Raw genomic sequence first — 18,199 nt, forward strand, 5'->3', positions numbered from 1 at the left:
TGGGCCAGGCCCAAGCCAGGAGCCAGGAGCTCCATCCAGGCCTCCCACTTAGGTGGCAGGGGCCCAAGCACTTGGGCCATCTTCTGTGGCTTTTCCCAAGCACATTAGCCAGGAGTGAGGACTGAAGTAGAGCAAGTGGGGCTCGAACCGACGCCCATCTGGGTGCTGGTGTTGTAAGCACTTACCCCGCTGTGCCACACCCAAGGAAGTAGTTCCGTATCCATGACCGTGTGGGACTCATTTACCCCTGGTGATTAACACCTGGGACCTGGGGCAGGCGGTCCTTACTGTCCCGTACCTGACTGGTAAGAGAGTGGCTGCTGTCTGGACTTGGTCCCTTGGCAGAGGGGCCCTGGAGGTGTGTGATTTTTGTCCAGGGACCTCAGGGCCTCCCTCTGCACTGCCTCCTGGGAGCATGAAGTCAGCGAGGAGCATCCCCTCCGGATGGCCTTTTTGTTTCTATTCTTGACTTCAAATCATTGTGTGGCTGCTCTGTGCCTAGTACTGTGCTCCAAGCTGAAGAATCACATTGCACGCTGTGCCTTGTTTTCTTTAATATGCTCATTAATTTTCATCTTCCTAAAAGGCAGAGTGACAGAGAGGAGAGAGGAGAGAGGAGAGGAGAGGAGAGGAGAGGAGAGGAGAGGAGAGGGAGGGCTCTCCATCCTCTAGTTCACTTCTCAAATGCCCACAATAGCCAGTGGTGGGCCAGACTGAAGCCAGGAACCACAACTCTGTTTGGGTGTTCCACGTGGTTGGCAGGTCCCCAGTCGCTTAAGCCCTGGCCTGCTGCTTCCCAGGACGCATTAGCAGCAGACTGGATCCGAAGTGCAGTAGCCGGGACTCTGATGTGGGAGGGGGCCATCTTTAGCACCTGTCCCCGTGCCTCTTCACACTCCTTCCTGCTCCCCGCAGTGGTGGGCACCCTGGAGTTCCGGGGTAGCTCATGTCATCATTGCACAACTGAAAAACTTACCTGAGAGCGGGAGAGGGAGCCATCACCCACTGGTGTGCCTCCCAGATGCCCGCATGGCCAGGCCTTGGCCGGGGTTGCAGCCGGGATCTCAGTCCATACAGCTAGGTGGCGGTAACTCAGCCCTTTGAGCCGCCGTGGCTGCCTCCTAGCGTGTGCGTTAGCAAGAAGCAGGAGTCAGGAGCCGGAGCCAGGCTTGGACCCAGGAGCTCTGATGCGGGACGCCGGCTTGCTAACTGGTGTGTAACCGCTGGGCTGCACACCTGCCCCACTGACCGACTACGAAAGAAAGCGTCTTTGAGTGTTTACCCAGAGGCTCTCGGGGCGTGCCGACCCCTGGTGTTCACGGCAGCCGCGCCAGCTTCGGACTGCTTTCTGCTATTTTTGTTTATTCTCGTTTTCTCTGGCTCCTCCAAGCCCTTCTTGGACCACATGACTTTGGGCTCCTTTGACCCTCATTGCTCTTTTGTGGGCGGTTTATAGCCGGGCCGCACACTTGACGTCTGGGTGACAGAGTTCAGAGCAAAGGGGTTTGGGGCTGAGCGGCTGAGCAGGTGGCTTGTTTGCTTCTGTCATGCGAGCCCTGTGTAGGGCAGGGCGGGAGAACTGGCCGGGTGGTTCCCCCGGGGCCTCTCAGGGCAGGCAGGTGCTGGGGAAACTGAGGCACGTGCACACTTCCCGTGGCCTCTGACTCGGGCAGGTCCTTGGGAAGGCTTTGCTGAGTAAGCAGCGGGACGGTCACGCTTGGCGTTCTGTGAGCCCAGGCGCGTTCCTTCCCGGGGAGCGCAGGCCTGTGCTGTTGGCAGGTGTGCGGCCAGCCGTTGTCTGAGCGGCTCGAGGGCCTTGCCCAGGGCCTCTCCTGATCCTCGCCTTTCCCCTCCCCGTGCACAGAACCAAAATAGAGAAGGAGAAGAAGGAGCACGCCAAGCTCCACGGGATGATCCGCACCGAGATCAGCGGGGCTGAAATCGCAGAAGAGATGGAGAAGGAGAGGCGGTTCTTCCAGCTGCAGATGTGCGAGGTAAGAGGCTGGGGGGCTGGACCCCAGGCCGGGCTGCAGGACAGCGCCCCCAGCCCCACCCTTGGCGGGGAGCAGGCATCGGCCACTGGCTCTGTTGCCTCCGAGAAAACACCAAGCGTGTTGTTGGATTCTGTTTGTTCCCTGTGTTGACTGTTGCCTGAACAGGGGGCGGGTGGGAGGAGATAAAATTCACACCAGCCTTTTATGAAAAGTGGAGAAAAAACCTGAAAAAATACCCTTTTTGCCCTCCTGAAACACGCCCTGTCCCACTCACCTCTCGCTGGAACAACCTGAATCCTGTCTATCTTTTTCTGTTTCATGAGCTCTCTGGGTGTCTGTGGTACCCGTGGAGTGAGCGGAGGGGCAGAGGGTTGAGGGGTCAGCTGGGGCAAGACCCAGCTGTCGGATGGTGCTCGGGGCGTGTCCAGGCCGGCAGCCCCCGCCGAGGAGCTCCTCTCCGTCCCTCTCCATCCTGCGGCCCCGGTGCTTGCCTGGGGGAAGGGGTGTGGCAGGACAGAAGCTCATAGGAGCATTGCTCTGAGGCCAGGGGCCATCCGATCATGGTCTTTTATTTTTATGCCTTGCTGCCGGTGCAGATGGGGGACAGCGTGTGGGGACAGCTCCCGGTCAGAGCCCCTCGGGCTGGGTGGCCCCTATCTCCCTCTCCTCACAGTGCGCACTTAGGTTTCCAGTTTGGAAACGCCTGGGTGACGTCTGTGCCAGGTGTGGAGAGAGGGCTCGGCCAGCTCTAATAACAGCAGCAAAGCTAACCCAAAAGGACTTCTTCATGCTGCGTGTTGGTCTCGGAACTGCAGCAGGAGCTTAGCCGTGATACGTGTTTAACTTGGAAATACATTTGAGTGGGCTTTTGTTCCCAGAACAAACTCTTTTTTTTCAATGTTTTGATTTTAAAAACATGTATTTATATAATTTAAGCAGTAGAGCCACACAGAGAGGAAGGCAGAGACATGGAGAGAGAGCTCCCACCTGCTCCCCTCCCCTAACGCCTGCCCTGGTGGAGGCTACACCAAGCTGAAGCCAGGAGCCAGGAATTCACCCTCGGTTGCCCCTTGTGAGTTACTTGAACTATCACTGCTGCTTCCAAGCGTGCGCACTGGCAGGAAGGTAGAGTCAGGAGCGCAGGCAGGAATCCAGCCTGAGCGCTTGGATACGGCACACGGGCACCTTGACGGCTAAACCACCCACCCAGCCGGAGAGCTGGTCCTGGAAAGCCTGAAGTGTGTCTGTCTGGAGTTAGAGTAGCCCCTCCAGCTCTCGTTGGTTATAATGTGCATTGTATTAAAAAAAAAAAAAAAGGACTGAAGAGCCCAGTGCATTACTGTGTTTCAGTTGTACGTGTTTGTGGGTGCAGTGTGTCATTTGATGCCTGTGCATGGTGTGTAACCATCAAATCAGGGCAATCGGCAGTCCTGGGTGCCGGCATGCTGATCGTGTCCTCAGGGTGGGAACCTCTGAACCCATCTCTTCTGGTTCTTTACAAAATGTGTGCTGAGTCGTGGTGAGCTGTGCTGCAGAACAGGGGAACCTGTTTCCCGGACTTGTGTTTTGGCTCCGGTTCCATGCCCCTCCCCTCCCCCACGCCTGGCCTGTAGTGGCTGCGCCTCTGCTCTGAACCTCTGTGACATCGGCGCTTCAGCTTCTGTGAACTCTCCGGCCTGTCTGTGTCGGCTTTGACTCTAGTGCCTCTTACAGACAGAATGTGCAGCTGGAAAGGCAGAGTTAGAGAGAGAGGCAGAGAGAGAGAGCTTCCATCCGCCGGTTCACTTTTATATTTATATTTATAGCACCAGTGTACATTTTGAAACTTTCAGGGGTGGGGAAACAGTTTGAGTAAAGGAATTTTTTTTATTTGACAGGTAGAGTTATAAACAGTGAGAAAGAGAGACAGAGAGAAAGGTCTTCCTTCCATTGGTTCACCCCCCAAATGGCCGCTACGGCTGGAGCTACGCCGATCAGGAGCCAGGTGCTTCCTCCTGGTCTCCCATGTGGGTGCAGGGGCCCAAACACTTGGGCCATCCTCCACTGCCCTCCTGGGCCACAGCAGAGGGGCAGCTGGGACTAGAACCCTGCGCCCATATGGGATGCTGTCGCCGCAGGCAGAGGATTAACCAAGTGAGCCACGACGCCGGCCCTAAAGAAAATTATTTTGAGTAAATATATTTTATTTGATCTGGGTATTTTTGGACCACATTATTATTATTTTTTTGACAGGCAGAGTTAGACAGTGAGAGAGAGAGAGAGAGAGAGAGAGAGAGAGAGAGAGAGAGAGAGAGAGGTCTTCCTTTTTCCGTTGGTTCACTCCCCAAGTGGCCACCATGGCTGGTGCATTGCAGCCGGCGCGCTGCGCCAATCCAAAGCCAGGAGCCAGATACTTCTCCTGGTCTCCCATATGGGTGCAGGGCCCAAGGACCTGGGCCATCCTCCACTGCACTCCCGGGCCACAGCAGAGAGCTGGACAGGAAGAGGAGCAACCAGGAGAGAATCCAGCGCCCCGACCGGGACTAGAACCCGGGGTGCCAGCGCTGCAGGTGGAGGATTAGCCTAGTGAGCCACAGCGCCGGCCTTGGACCACATTATTAAATGAATTATTAAGCTGCAATTGAGTTGTTAAGTGAGAGTGCTGATAAGCCACGTATGGAGCGTGTTGTGAATCACCTGCCGGTTGTACTTTATGGAGCTTATTTTATTTAAAATACTGTACTGTACCCAGGAGGTGTGTCACCTCCTCCTTTTTTGTATGTTTACCATATACTTTGATATTTGAAATGCTATGTACTGGAAAGGCCACTTACATTTCTAGAACAGATTGGATTTTGTGCAACTTTTTTTCCTTGAATTCACAGCAATAAAAAAATTAAAACAAACAAACAAAAAAATGACTGGAGCTAAACCAATCCAAAGCCAGGAGCCAGGAATGTCTTCTGGGTCTCCCACATGGGTGCAGGGGCCCAAGCACTTGGGCCATCTTCTACTGCTTTCCCAGGCCTTCAGCAGAGAGTTGGATTGGAAGATGAGCATCCAGGACTCAAACTAGCGCCCATATGGGACACTAGCTCCACAGGCAGAGGCTTAACCTACCATGCCACAGTGCCGGCCCCTGGGTCATATTTTTATTTATTTATTCATTTATTTTATTTTTATTTTTTTATTTTTGACAGGCAGAGTGGACAGTGAGAGAGAGAGAGACAGAGAGAAAGGTCTTCCTTTGCCGTTGGTTCACCCTCCAATGGCCGCCGTGGCCGGCGCACCGCGCTGATCCGATGGCAGGAGCCAGGTGCTTATCCTGGTCTCCCATGGGGTGCAAGGCCCAAGTACTTGGGCCATCCTCCACTGCACTCCCTGGCCACAGCAGAGAGCTGGCCTGGAAGAGGAGCAACCAGGACAGAATCCAGTGCCCCAACCAGGACTAGAACCCGGTGTGCCGGCGCTGCTAGGTGGAGGATTAGCCTATTGAGCCATGGCACCGGCCCCTGGGTCATATTTTTGATGCTACATGACAGTCTCTGCCTTTTGATTGGACTGTTTAATCCATTCATGTTTATTGATATGGTTGGATTTCCTTCTGTGTTTTTTTTTTGTTGTTTTTTTTTTTAATCTAAATTCTCCCAGAATCCTTAATGTGTTGACTGCTGAAATTCTAGCAGCCTGCTGGGAGCCTGGCCTTGATGTGAGTGTGAGGAGGTGGGCTGCCTCCTGGCTCTCTGGTCATGCTCTGGGGGGTGTGCTTTGCACTGGTTACATTGCCCTGTCCAGGTGTAGACAAGTGATGAGGTCACTTATTTTATTGAAATGCCAAGTGAAGACGGTGCCTGCGTGCCATGAACTTGAGGTCTGCTGGCCCCGGACTGTCCAGTGCTGGGGGCCCTGGCTCTGCAGGGCTGGCAGCTGCTGGCGGCTCTCTCACTTGTGGAGCCAGAGAAGTGCTCAGTGCATGGGCAAAAGCAAGGGTGGACTCAGCCAGCCGTGGACTTGGGGTTTTCAGGGAAGACATCTGATGAAGCCTTGGGCCAGGTGGCCGAGGACCAGGAAGGGCTGAGCAAGAAAGATCCCACGGAGAGCAGTTACGTGAGAAGCCAGCATCCGAGTGAACAGGACTGACAGCTAAACTCATGTTACGATTGTCCGACCTTTCCTGGAAACTGAAGTTCTTGGGCTCGAAACTGTGGAGGTTCCTTAGGGTTTGGAATTTTGGTTGCCCAGGAACTAATCTACAGGAGTGGTTTCAGGCTTTTATCTTAAAGCTGGGAACTTTGTCTCCAAAGTGAATTCATAGAGAAATTCACAGAGCCGCTGTGAATGGAGAAGGGGTGACAGGGGCTGTCGTGCTCTGTCGTGAATATAAAACTAGGATGTGCTTTTCAAGAGCCCGGTCACTGTAGGAAAACACATATAAAAAAGCCAAAGTCACCCCAGATGTTGCTTATCAGAAGATAACCAACCTGATGGTTAGCAGGGTGTCTTTTGTGTACCCCTGTGTATTCGTGTATAAAAATGATTTCCACAGAGATGGGAGTTTGGCACAGTGGTTAAGACACAGCTGGGGAGGCCTGCATTCCACATTGGAGCGCCTGGGTTCAAATCCCAGCTCCACTCCCCCTTCCAGCTTCCTGCCAGGGTGTGCCCTGGGAGGTAGCAGGTGACGGCTGCAGTAGCTGAGTCCCTGACACCCACACGGGAGACCTGGATAGAGCCCTGGACTCCTGGCTTCGGCCTGGCCCCGCTTCGTATGTGGCAGGCGTTTGAGAAGTGAAGCAGCAGGTGAAGAGCTCATTGCCCCTCCCCCTCGCCCTGCCGTTTAAGTAAGATGAACATGAAGACAACTGAGTGATGTGTAGAGGTGGATCGTGCGCTGCCCGTGCGCTACCCCCTGGCAGGAGTGCGCTGTGGCCGTCCTCCACGTCAGCACCCCTGCCCTCTTCCTCACTGTGGCTGCGCTGCACTCGCCGTGTGGAGCCGCCGCTGCACTCGCCGTGTGGAGCCACCGCTGCACTCGCCGTGTGGAGCCGCCACTGCACTCGCCGTGTGGAGCCACCGTCTCACCATTGCCCGTCTGGTCCCTCTGGGTCGCGGCTGTGTTTTCACTTTACACACAAGGCTACCGTGAGCCCTCTTACCTGCTCATCTGTGTCGATTTTTATGATTCTCTTCTTACAATAAGTTCCTGTAAGGAGAATTTCTGGGTCAGATGCTATACACTTTAATTTTTGATACATTGCCAAGCACCTTATTAATGATGTCACCATTTTGATACCTTGCCAAATTTCTCATCCAATTAACAATGAATAAATATCAAAAAGAGAGGCAGAAGAGAAGGTACTGGGAGTTATGGCAAGCAAAGGAGTCTTCTGTGGCTAACAGGTCAGAGCGGCTTCCTTCCATGGGAGAGCAGGTACACACAGGACAGCCCTGGGAGAGCAGGTACACACAGGACAGCCCTGGGAGAGCAGGTGTCACAGGACAGCCCTGGGAGAACAGTGTCACAGGACAGCCCTGGGAGAGCAGGTACACACAGGACAGCCCTGGGAGAGCAGGTGCACACAGGACAGCCCTGGGAGAGCAGGTGCACACAGGACAGCCCTGGGAGAGCAGGTGCACACAGGACAGCCCTGGGAGAGCAGGTGCACACAGGACAGCCCTGGGAGAGCAGGTGCACACAGGACAGCCCTGGGAGAGCAGGTGCACACAGGACAGCCCTGGGAGAGCAGTGTCACAGGACAGCCCTGAGAGAGCAGGTGCACACAGGACAGCCCTGGGAGAGCAGGTGCACACAGGACAGCCCTGGGAGAGCAGGTGCACACAGGACAGCCCTGGGAGAGCAGATGCACACAGGACAGCCCTGGGAGAGCAGTGTCACAGGACAGCCCTGAGAGAGCAGGTGCACACAGGACAGCCCTGGGAGGGCAGGTGCACACAGGACAGCCCTGGGAGAGCAGGTACACACAGGACAGCCCTGGGAGGGCAGGTGCACACAGGACAGCCCTGGGAGAGCAGGTACACACAGGACAGCCCTGGGAGAGCAGGTGCACACAGGACAGCCATGGGAAAACAGGTGCACACAGGACAGCCCTGGGAGAGCAGTGTCACAGGACAGCCCTGGGAGAGCAGGTGCACACAGGACAGCCCTGGGAGAGCAGATGCACACAGGACAGCCCTGGGAGAGCAGGTGCACACAGTTCTCTACCCCTGCATTACAGCTGAGTGCCACGTGACTCAGCCCAGTACAGTGGCTGTTGCAGAGGACATCCTGTCTCAAAGAAGAGACGCTCAGATTTCTTCCACAGGGAGTTACCTTGTTCTACAAACATTTAGGAAAGACCAGGGGGCCGGCGCCATGGCACACTAGGTTAATCCTCTGCATGTGGCGCTGGCATCTCATATAGGCGCCGGTTCTAGTCTTGGTTGCTCCTCTTCCAGTCCAGCTCTCTGCTTGTGGCCTGGGAAGGCAGTGGGATAATGGCCCAAGTGCTTGGACCCTGCACCCACATGGGAGACCAGGAAGAAGCACCTGGCTCCTAGCTTTGGATCAGCGCAGCACCGGCCATTGCGGCCATTTGGGGAGTGAACCAGCAGAAGGAAGACCTTTCTCTCTGTCTCTCTCACGGTCTGTAATTCTACCTGTCAAATAAATAAATAAATAAATAGACCAAATGTATTTCCTGATGCTGGTTTCGCAGGTCCCTGGGGCTTCTTAATGTCTTAATGGCTTTTAATGAATTTTCCAAGTTAAAAGTGGGCTTAATTAATTTCAATTTGCTCTTTTAATAATTGATTTTTTTTTTTTTAATGTTGAGTGTCTTGGGGTTAGAGACGTGATGACAAGGGTCTTAGCTATAGAATCTCAGCAGCTGGTGTTCTGGGTAATGACCCATCTAGAAAAAGGTACTTGGGACAGAAGTATATACACAGGAAGAGTCGAAATGGGTAGAAATTCTGTTCGTTCTTCAGTCTTCCGTGAGGCTGGAGCGCGCATGCTGTTAGAGTGTCTGACTAGGAGGGATTCTTGGCACTTGCACATCTGACTGCCTGACCGTCAGGTAGCTCGTATGGCAGCAGGCTGAGTCCTCGAGTCATGACGTCGAAGATGCTGAGCTTCTGCCGTAAGCTGTCCCCCCGTAGAAGACGGCAGAGACGCTGAGCTCGGAAGCTCCCATGAAGCTCGTATTCTGTTTCCTTCTGTGACAGTCTCTCTCTCTCTCTCTTTCAACAGTATCTGCTGAAGGTCAATGAAATCAAGATTAAAAAGGGAGTGGATTTGCTTCAGAATCTGATCAAATATTTTCATGCCCAGTGCAAGTAAGTTCTTTGTGACGATGCCGTGTTAAATATTTCCTCCACGTAGGACAGCTGCTGGTAGATCTGTGAGATTGTATCGAGGAAATAAGCACTCAGGTAAGCACCACAGGAAAAGGAGTGTGGTACTGATGCGTGACCTAGACGACGCGTGAGGCGAAGGGAGCCGGACGCTAAAGGCCACACACTGTGACCCCGCTCGTTTGCAGAGGGGAGGGGAAAGTGGGAAACGCGGCCGACGGGCTCAGGCTTTCTTTTTAGGGTGCTAAAAATGTTCTGGGTTTAGATAGTGCTGGTGATCACACAGCTTTTTTGAGTACACCAAAAACCACGGAATGACACACTTACAGAGTAAAATTTTTAAAAGATGTGTTGTATTTATTTGACAAACGGAGTGACAGAGAAAGGGATCTTCCATCTTCTGGTTCACTCCCCAAGTTGCTGCAACAGCCAGGACCGGACCAGGCCAAAGCCAGGAGCCCAGAACTCCAGCATGGGCTGCAGGAGTTCAAGCCTTGAGCCATCTGTTGCTGCTTTCTCAGCCTTATTAGCAGGGAGATAGATTGGAAATGGAGCAGCTGGGACTCAAACCAGGACTCCAGTATTGGATGCCAGTGTCACAGGCAGAATCTTCACTCACTGTGCTGTGACACCAGGTCCCTAAAAGCAGAAATCTCATGCTGTGAGGGTTATAGCTCAATTTAAAAAAAAAAAGTAATTATGCAATGGAAAAACTCATAGTAATGGTTCAAATATATGTATATTTTAATTTTAAAAAATTGATTTTCATTTTATTTGGAAGACAGGAAATATTTTCCATCCACTGGTTCACTCGCCAGATGCCCACAGCAGCTGGAGCTGGGCTAGGTAGAAGTCAGGAACCTGGAGCTCCATCCAGGTCTTCCATGAGGATGTCAGGGGCCCAGGGACCTGAGCTATCCGTGTGTGTGTGCGAGAAGCTGGATTGGAAGCAGAGGGGCCAGGACTTAGCAGACTCTGCTGTGGCCTGCAGGCATCCCAACTAGCATCTTACCTGCTGTGCCACATGACCAACCCAAATATATTTATTTTCTTTGTAGAGGAGCAAACTAGCTTGATCTAACATGTGCTTCTCAGATGGTTTTTGCTTGGTAAAAGAGCAATGAGATTATATTGGTGCAGTACGTTAAATTCAGAAAATACTTTCACATATCACCCTATCAAACGGACGACTGAGCTGGGCTGGGGAAGGTGTGTGTGGGAGAGAAGGAGAAGCTGCCTTGTTCTGGGGGTGCCTCGAGTTCTCAGCTTTGTCATCCTCATAGCCCCTCACCCTGACCCCCATCTCTCCTCCTGACCCCCAGCTGCTGGTATTCACAGGCCCCTGCCCACTCCCTCCCCGTGCTGAGCTGCCATAGGTGCTACAGATGGTTTGATGTGCACGCACGGTTCCTGCTGGGGAGTCAGCAGGGGGGCTGGACTTGGGACCTGGGCGTTTCCTGCAGTGTTTAACGTGCAAGAATCCAAGAAGGCGTCCAATAGAAGGATGTGATTTAGACAGCTTGAGGAGAGGCATTTTTCTCTCCCTGTTTTGTCCCCTGCCGTATTCACCAGCAGCCAGGCCCTAGCTCCTGGCACGCAGTAGGGACTCGGATGGGAGCAGATATGTTCTGACATCTAAAGGATGAGGAGGAGTGGGAGAACATTCCAGAAAGAGTGGAGATGTAAGACCAGTGAGTGACAGCAGTGCCAGATGAGACTGGGTGAGAAGCCTTGGAGACGGGGCCGCCTCGCTGCCTGGTTATGGGTTTTTCATTTTATCCCTACTGCGTGGAGGCTCTGGACCACTTTTCACAGAGAATTCCTTTGAATATGCTGGGCACAGCCAAGAGTCGAGGAGGAGGGAAACCAAGTTCTTAGGGTCGTGGGCCGCAATCTCTCGGGGGACGGGGCAGGAAACAGACGAGCAAGCGAGGCAAAGCTGTGCAGAGCATGAGCGTGGCACTGACCAGAAGCAACTTCCAAACGAGGAGGAGCTGGGTGGGACAAGAGTGGCCGCGGCCACGGCTGCTGTCCTGTACAGTGCTGAGGTGCACGTGGCTTGGCCAGACAGGTGAACCTCTGCGCATGTCGCTTTTCCTGGAACGCCATTCTGGGCCCTTGGTGCCTCCCCAGCTCCTCTCCCCGGGCCCTCGCTCACTGGTCCCGTCGGCTTCGCCGTCCTTCGTGTTTCCCCCCGGAGTTACTTCTCACCGTGCTGGGTGACAGCAGCACCTCTGCCGGCCTCTGGTCGGTGGCTCCTGCTGGACTGCGGACCTTAGAGAAAGTGTATTTTCCGTAACCAGTGCCTGGGGCATCTGCCTGGCTCGTGTTTGCAGCCGTGACTCGCTCTGTTGACTGGAGTGTGCGTGGCCACTTCTGGAAAGCGGCCACTGTTCCGGCCAGAGGAGGACGTCCAAGTGCTTCCCCAGCCCGGAGACACTGCCCCGGCCGCTGCAGACTCCAGGGTGTGGCATCTGCAGCCGCCCCCGTGTCCCCCGTGTGAACACCAGGCAGGTGCTTCCCCGGTGCTCACCCTGCTAACCCTCTGCGAGGCAATTTAGGAAGTGGGTCGCTTCCTTGCTGATATTTTATTTTTAAGACGAAGCTATTCTAGGATTTCCTTTTTTTCCCCTTTATTTTGCCCAAACGGATTGGTTGGGTAGCAACAGTCCACTTGTGGAAAGTGCAGTAGTTGGCCTTTTATGGACATGAATTCAATAACCTTTGAAAACAGGCCCTTGCTGCCCTGGTGGGCACACGTGTGTGTGTGTGTACACGCGCGTGTGTGTGCACTGCACGCTGTCCACATCAGTCCACTGAGCAGACGTGTGAAAGTCGGGCTTGGAAATGTGTACTAGAAGAGAGGTTGGATCTGGTGGCATTGATGTGAGAGTGCCGTGGGGGACGTGGGGAAGCACTGACGGCCTCCCCAGGGGCCTTGTGTGTGGGTGTCACTGCCATAGCAGGCGGACGCAGCCCCGTGCCACTTTCCCTACTGCCGGGACATTTTGAGAGCATCCCCGGGAGCCCGCACAGGCCAGAGGGAGGAGGGCATAGCAAGATGAGGATTTTGAAAATCAGAGGGAGGAGGTTTCCACTCGATAGATGGGTAGGACTGGCTGGGCTGTGACAAAGATGAAACTCGAGTCTTGAGTCCAAAATCTTGTCATTCAAGTGCGGCGTCTGGGGTCGAGGCAGAATTGATGGTGGCAGTGAGGGACAAGGCTCTGCGGCTTTGATCAAGCTCCCGGCTCTCGTGCCTCGGGGCGGTGCTCGCAAGCCTGGCAGGGGGGCTCTCGCTCCGGATGGGAGGTTGCTCTCGCGCCTGGTCGGGGGAGGACTCCCTCATGCCTGGGGTGGGTGTTGCAGGCTGCAGGGTCCTGAGAGCAGTGCACCTGGTCCCACTCCCTGGGGGCATTTCAGCACAGGTCTGCGCCTCACCAGCTCTCTCCCCGCCCCCTTGCTGCCTGTTTCTCAAGGACTGGAAGTCATTAAGGGAGCCTCATAAAGGAAAAACGTAAATAAAATAGAAGTAGATGAGTTCGTGGCAAGAGGGCAAAGTGCAGCTTCTCCCTGCCGCAGCCCTGCACTGGTTTCCAAGTTTCCTTTTCAGTTCTGCGCTGGGGGCAGGAGGGGGCACTCATGCCCTAGCCATGGCCACACACACTCAGACAGAGCCGTGGAGTGTGCAGGTGCCGGGCCAGTAATGTGAACCCAGGGACGGAGCTGTAAAGTGTTCTTGGGGGTGGTGGCGAGGCACTCACTGCTGCTGGTGACCGGCCGTCAGCGTGCAGGGCCCCTCCCTGCCTTCTCCCTGGAATTACTGTACCCACGGTCCCACCTCATTGTTTCACAGCCTTCTGTTGGTGACACATGTGGTGTGGGAAGTCCCACAGGGCCACTGCCGAGTTTATAGAAATCAACAACACCTCCCAGGCGCGCCTGGGAGACCCAGAGCTAGAAACTGGCAGGAGTTGCTTCCTGCCTTTGTTACTTTATTTCTCTACTCAAGGAAGAGCAGAAGAACCCGGCGCCAGGCTGTGTGGACGCTGTGAACACGTGCCGGGCTGTGTGGATGCCATGAACACGGCGCCGGGCTGTGTGGGGCTGTGTGGACACGTCGGAGCTGATGGGAGGATCATATTTTTACAATTACGCCATCAGAGTTTTGAAGCAAATAGCAAGGAAGCCTCTTAAAGCCCTAAAGGTTAAGGTGTTTGGCTAAGTCAAGGCCTGGGGTGCCCACGTCCCATAAAGCCTGGCTTGAATGCACACCATAGGAGGCAGCAGGTGATGGCTCACGTGCTGGGGTCCCTGCCACTCACGTGGGAGACCTGGACGCGCTGTGACCTGGCTCAGCCCTCTGGTATCTGGGGAGTGAACTAGCGCATGGAAGATCCCTCTCTTTCTGTCTCTCTGCCTCTCAAATAAAATGAAAATCAGTTTTAGAAAACCAAAGAAGCAGGGGATCCTGGAAGACCTCACTAAGAAGGCAGTGTTGAAATTAAAGAGTGGGTGAGCATCAGCCGGAAGAAACGGTTGAGCGTATGGAGACGGCTTTAGAGAGGAGCTCATCCCATGGGCATCCTGGCCTCTCCCCCGAGCTCTCTGGGAAGCCTGCGTTCGCTCCTTCAAGTGCTGTGCACGCTCACTTTGGAGTGCTGCCCAGCGCAGCCTGCCGTGGCTGTGGCGCACTGTCCGGTGTCTGCCGTGTCCCCCGACTCAATGGCTATGAATCGCTGTGCGGCACTGAGCTGTGAGCCTGAAAGATGCAGAGGCCTCAGATGTGGGGGCTCGCGTCCCGCCAGCGCGGTTCCCTTCTCCGCAGAGCACGCCCCGCCGTCTCCCGCAGCTTTCTCTCCGGCACTCGGCTCCCGCCGTGGAGGAGATCTCTTCAGTGTCTCACGCTCACAGGCACCCGGGCTCTCCAGATCCTCGTGTCGCATGCTCAGAACTCAAAACCGTGCTGCCGCCGGTCTGAGAACAGCAGCCTCGTTCCTTGTGGGTCAGGAAGAAGCAGACACGGGGCTCACTCGGTTCCCTGTCTGTTCCCTTCTGCTGAGGCTCCGAGTCATCTCGCGTCCCCAGGAGTTGCATGACGCCGTCCGTCATTTTCCTGGGATGCTCTTTCTCCATCTAATGAAAGGAGGATCTCCTTTATGACTTACGAGCGTGCTTCACATCGCTCCTAGCAAGTGCAGTTGACAGGGCTCATCTTGGTGCCATTTCTGAATCCGCGCAGTTTTGTTGGCACTGACGTTCGCCACCAGCTTTTTGGAGACGCCCTCATACAGTTTTTGTTTTGTCTTTTGCCCCCTAGTTTTTTCCAGGATGGACTGAAAGCAGTGGAAAGCCTCAAACCTTCCATCGAAACGCTCTCAACAGATCTTCACACGGTGAGTGGCTTCCCTCGCAGTGCCGCGGGAGCCGCCTGCGTGCCACACGCGTCTGCAGTTAAATGTTCGCGCCTGCCTTCTGCAAGGGGCCACGCGGGAGGGTGGCCTTCCCGCCCCAGCCTGCCAGCACCGGGCAGTGCCTCCCTCTTACTTCACTCTGTGTTTACAGATCAAACAGGCCCAGGATGAAGAGAGGCGGCAGCTGATGCAGCTCCGAGATATCCTGAAGTCAGCGTTGCAGGTGGAGCAGAAGGAGGTGAGGGGATTGAATTTTGAAAGACCGTCGTGTGTGTGTGTGTGTGTGTGTGAATCCTAGCCTTTGAGGAGCATGAAACCCATGCATCCTGGGGGCCCACGGCCCTTTCTGGGGCCGGGTCAGCCCACGATGAAACACTGAGTTTGCCCTCTTAGTTTTACATAATCGTCTTTTCCGACAGGCAGTTTTGTGGGGGAAGCATTAGCTCCGGCGTGACCAGATGACTGTGTATAAAGCTGCTTTGCTGTGGCGGTCACTGGAGGAGTCACCCTTGGTGTCTGCCACGTGGACCCGTGGCCGTCTGTGCCATCTTACTCTGAGCCTGGGCCCAGGTGGTTCCTCCGGCCGGCCAGGTCTGGACACTGCCCCTCTGGCACAGGTCTGTGCCCGGGGCTATGTGTCCGTCCAGCCCTGAGAGTTGAGTGTCTGGAGTTAGCTTTTCTTATGCCACCTCCCCATGGGCCTCGCCTCTCGCACGCTGACTTCTCTGTGTGCTGACACGTGACAGTGACGACTTGTGTGTTCCAGGCCTTGTTTAAGAAAAAAAAATTAAAAAGTAACTTTTAAAAAAAGTTTTATATGTTCCCTACAGTACAGATTTAGAATAATCCCACTTCCTTATGCAGAATGTGTCTGAGCGTGTATCTGGTAGAGGCTAGACGGATTACTAAGCTACTTAGCGGAACACAGAGTTCATTGTTGGCTGTGGCCTAGGCTCTGTTTTGTTGTAAGTTCTTGTACTGTAACTGAATATTGTTGTTTTTCTCCCAAATGCATTTACCTTTTGTGACCGAAGTCTAGGAGAGTAAGTAATATTTTAATAAGTCGGAGACTTTTGCATGCATTTGTAACCTTCCAAAAGTACTCGTTCCTTCCATGTATCTGTGAATAGCTAGTAGCATTTTTGTATTTTAACCCTGCCTCGTTTGTTGTAGTGGATTTTATTAAAGGCTCAGGAGCTTATTAGATGCACAGATGGTAGTAAAAGAGACATTTCCCGAGTTCACCGTCTACACTTTTGCTGCGGCTCCTAGGGCAGGGGGAGCAGCTTAAGCCCCCTCCCTGCGTGGCTGGACTCTACCCAGCCCCTTGTCCAAGTGAGGGCCCTGCCTCCAGGAGCCACCTCCGCGCAGCCCGGCCCACAGCTGTCTGAGTCACGGAGCACGTTCTGTTTCCAGACCCGGTCTGAAGTCTGAGAGTGGCATGAGGACGTCCTCGGCCCTCCGTGCCCATCCTGTCCTCCGGAGAGGGTGGTGTCATCCAGGAGGTGTCCGGTGTGGATCAGCTCAGAGCAAGGCTCCCGTCCTCCCAGCATGGGGCCTTCCTCCCAGGCTAGAGAGCACAGGCCCGGATGCTCTGCTATTCCCAGATGTGGAACATAAACACCAAAGTGGGGGTGGGAGCTTGGAGTGTGGAGCAGACAGTGGCCTGATCCAGCCAGAATGCTCTGCAGGGCAGCTGCCCTCTGGGGCGTTTGGGGAACCAGGTCTGGGAAGAGGCGGCAGCCCCACGCAGCTCGGGTTTAAGCTGTGGAGCCGCGGTGGCTGCTGTCAATGCAGGGCGTGTGCAGGCCCAGCTTGCTTGGGCTGTGCAGAACCAGGAGTTTGGGGGAACTGCTGCCGTCCGAGCGCGGGACACTTGCAGCTCTGCACAAGACTTAGCAGACTTAGCAGCACCAACCGGAAGTCTCCGTGCTCTGTCGTTCCGTGGTTTTGTTGTCCAGCTCCACCGTCTCACTTTCCTCTTCCCGACCAGCCACGACCTGCCACCACCCAGCTCTGCTGTCCCCTTGTGACCGTGTCATATTGTCCACGTCTCGCGCTCTGCGTCGCTTTTGGGGGGAGGAATACAGTAAACTGGACTCTCTGGACACAGTTGCAAGTACCAAGCAAGTGTGAATCAGTTCCATTTGCTGTGCTGTGAAATGACTTTCATGTCCGGATTCCCGTCCCGTGTCCCTTTGATGGCTGTGAGAAGCGGGCATCGGGACTTCGTCACACACAAGGCCCTCGTTCCTGTCCGTTGGATTCTCGTCCATGACTCGGGAAACAAGGTGTAGGATGGTTTTGCTCAGCGTTGTAGGAGTTCTGTGGGATGACAGTTCCTACAGATGAGGTCACACGCCCTATGCATGCTGCCTCCGTGGCTGGCAGGAGCCGCTGTTCCACCCGTCTCCTCGCGTCTCAAACCTCAGCCATGTGAAGGACCTGCCCTGCAGGGTGGGGCTTCCGGCTGCTCTTCTTCGTCACTCCCTGGCTGCCCTTGGGGATGCGGCTGGGGCCACAAGGGTCACGCCTGCAGATCACCTGACTTTCCTGTTTTCTCCCTGGTATTTGCTGCTCTCTCCGAAGAGGATGTGACTGCTTTGACTTTTTTCTGTCGTCTTATTACACACATTCCAAGCTTATGAGAGAGTGGAAAATCGTAGCGTGAATACTTATGATGCATCCTGGTATTCGATTGTTGGAGAAGGTTAACCCCTTCAGCACTCCCATCTTGGCCGTGGCCTCCTCGTCAGCTTTGCCTCCCTCTTTGGGAAGGCCCCGTCTGCAGGATACAGTGGATGGCGTGTGCTGGCCAGGCAGCAGAGTCCACCCTAGCCATGATGGCTGCTCGCTCTGATGTTCCCAGCTGCGCTTGTCCTTGTCCTATCTGACTCTGGCCCTAATCAGAAACTCTGCCGTACCCACTTCCTTGCCTCCCCTCCCCTGCCGAGCTCCTGGGGCCTGCCCTGGCCTCCGTGGCCGCCTCGGTAGGAGAGTTGCTTACGGCATCCCGCATCCCCCTGCCCTTCTCTCGATGGGCACTGAGCCAGGCAGTGCACACACATGCACATAGATCAGAGTGACACACATGCCATTCTCACCTCTTCAGGGGCGCACAGTCCAGGCTGGGGAGAGAGAAGTGATGTGCTGGGCGGTGAGGGTGCTGATGGAGGCAGCTCCGGGAAGGGCTGTCGGGGGCAGGGGCAGGGGCAGGTGCTGTCCGGTGGTTTCCCACCAGCCATGATGCCAGGGCTGGGAGTTGCCTGGAGGGGCGCGGGGGTGTGGTTAGGAGTTGGCAGAATCCTAGCAGGTGGGGCAGGTAAGCCAGCTTCTTCTTTCCTTTTTTTGAAGGGTTTATTTATTTGGCAGAGTTATACACACACACACATATATATAGGGAGGGAGAGAGAGATTCCATTTGCTGGTTCACTCCCCAAATGGCTACAACAGCCAGAG

At 54.7% G+C, this 18,199-nt stretch overlaps 1 protein-coding gene across 5 annotated transcripts in view; it reads left to right on the plus strand.

Annotated features, from left to right (window-relative positions):
- ASAP2 (ArfGAP with SH3 domain, ankyrin repeat and PH domain 2) overlaps positions 1-18,199 on the plus strand; it is a 171,456-nt gene that overhangs the window by 97,682 nt on the left and 55,575 nt on the right. For all 5 annotated transcript variants that reach the window (XM_062208926.1, XM_062208928.1, XM_062208930.1 and 2 more), the window contains exons 6-9: positions 1,865-1,994; positions 9,223-9,308; positions 14,647-14,722; positions 14,892-14,978. In XM_062208926.1, coding sequence (XP_062064910.1) covers positions 1,865-1,994; positions 9,223-9,308; positions 14,647-14,722; positions 14,892-14,978 — 379 coding nt within the window. The remainder of the gene's footprint in view (positions 1-1,864; positions 1,995-9,222; positions 9,309-14,646; positions 14,723-14,891; positions 14,979-18,199) is intronic.

Source organism: Lepus europaeus, chromosome 13 (genome assembly GCF_033115175.1).
Source record: "Lepus europaeus isolate LE1 chromosome 13, mLepTim1.pri, whole genome shotgun sequence".
NCBI lineage: Eukaryota > Metazoa > Chordata > Mammalia > Lagomorpha > Leporidae > Lepus > Lepus europaeus.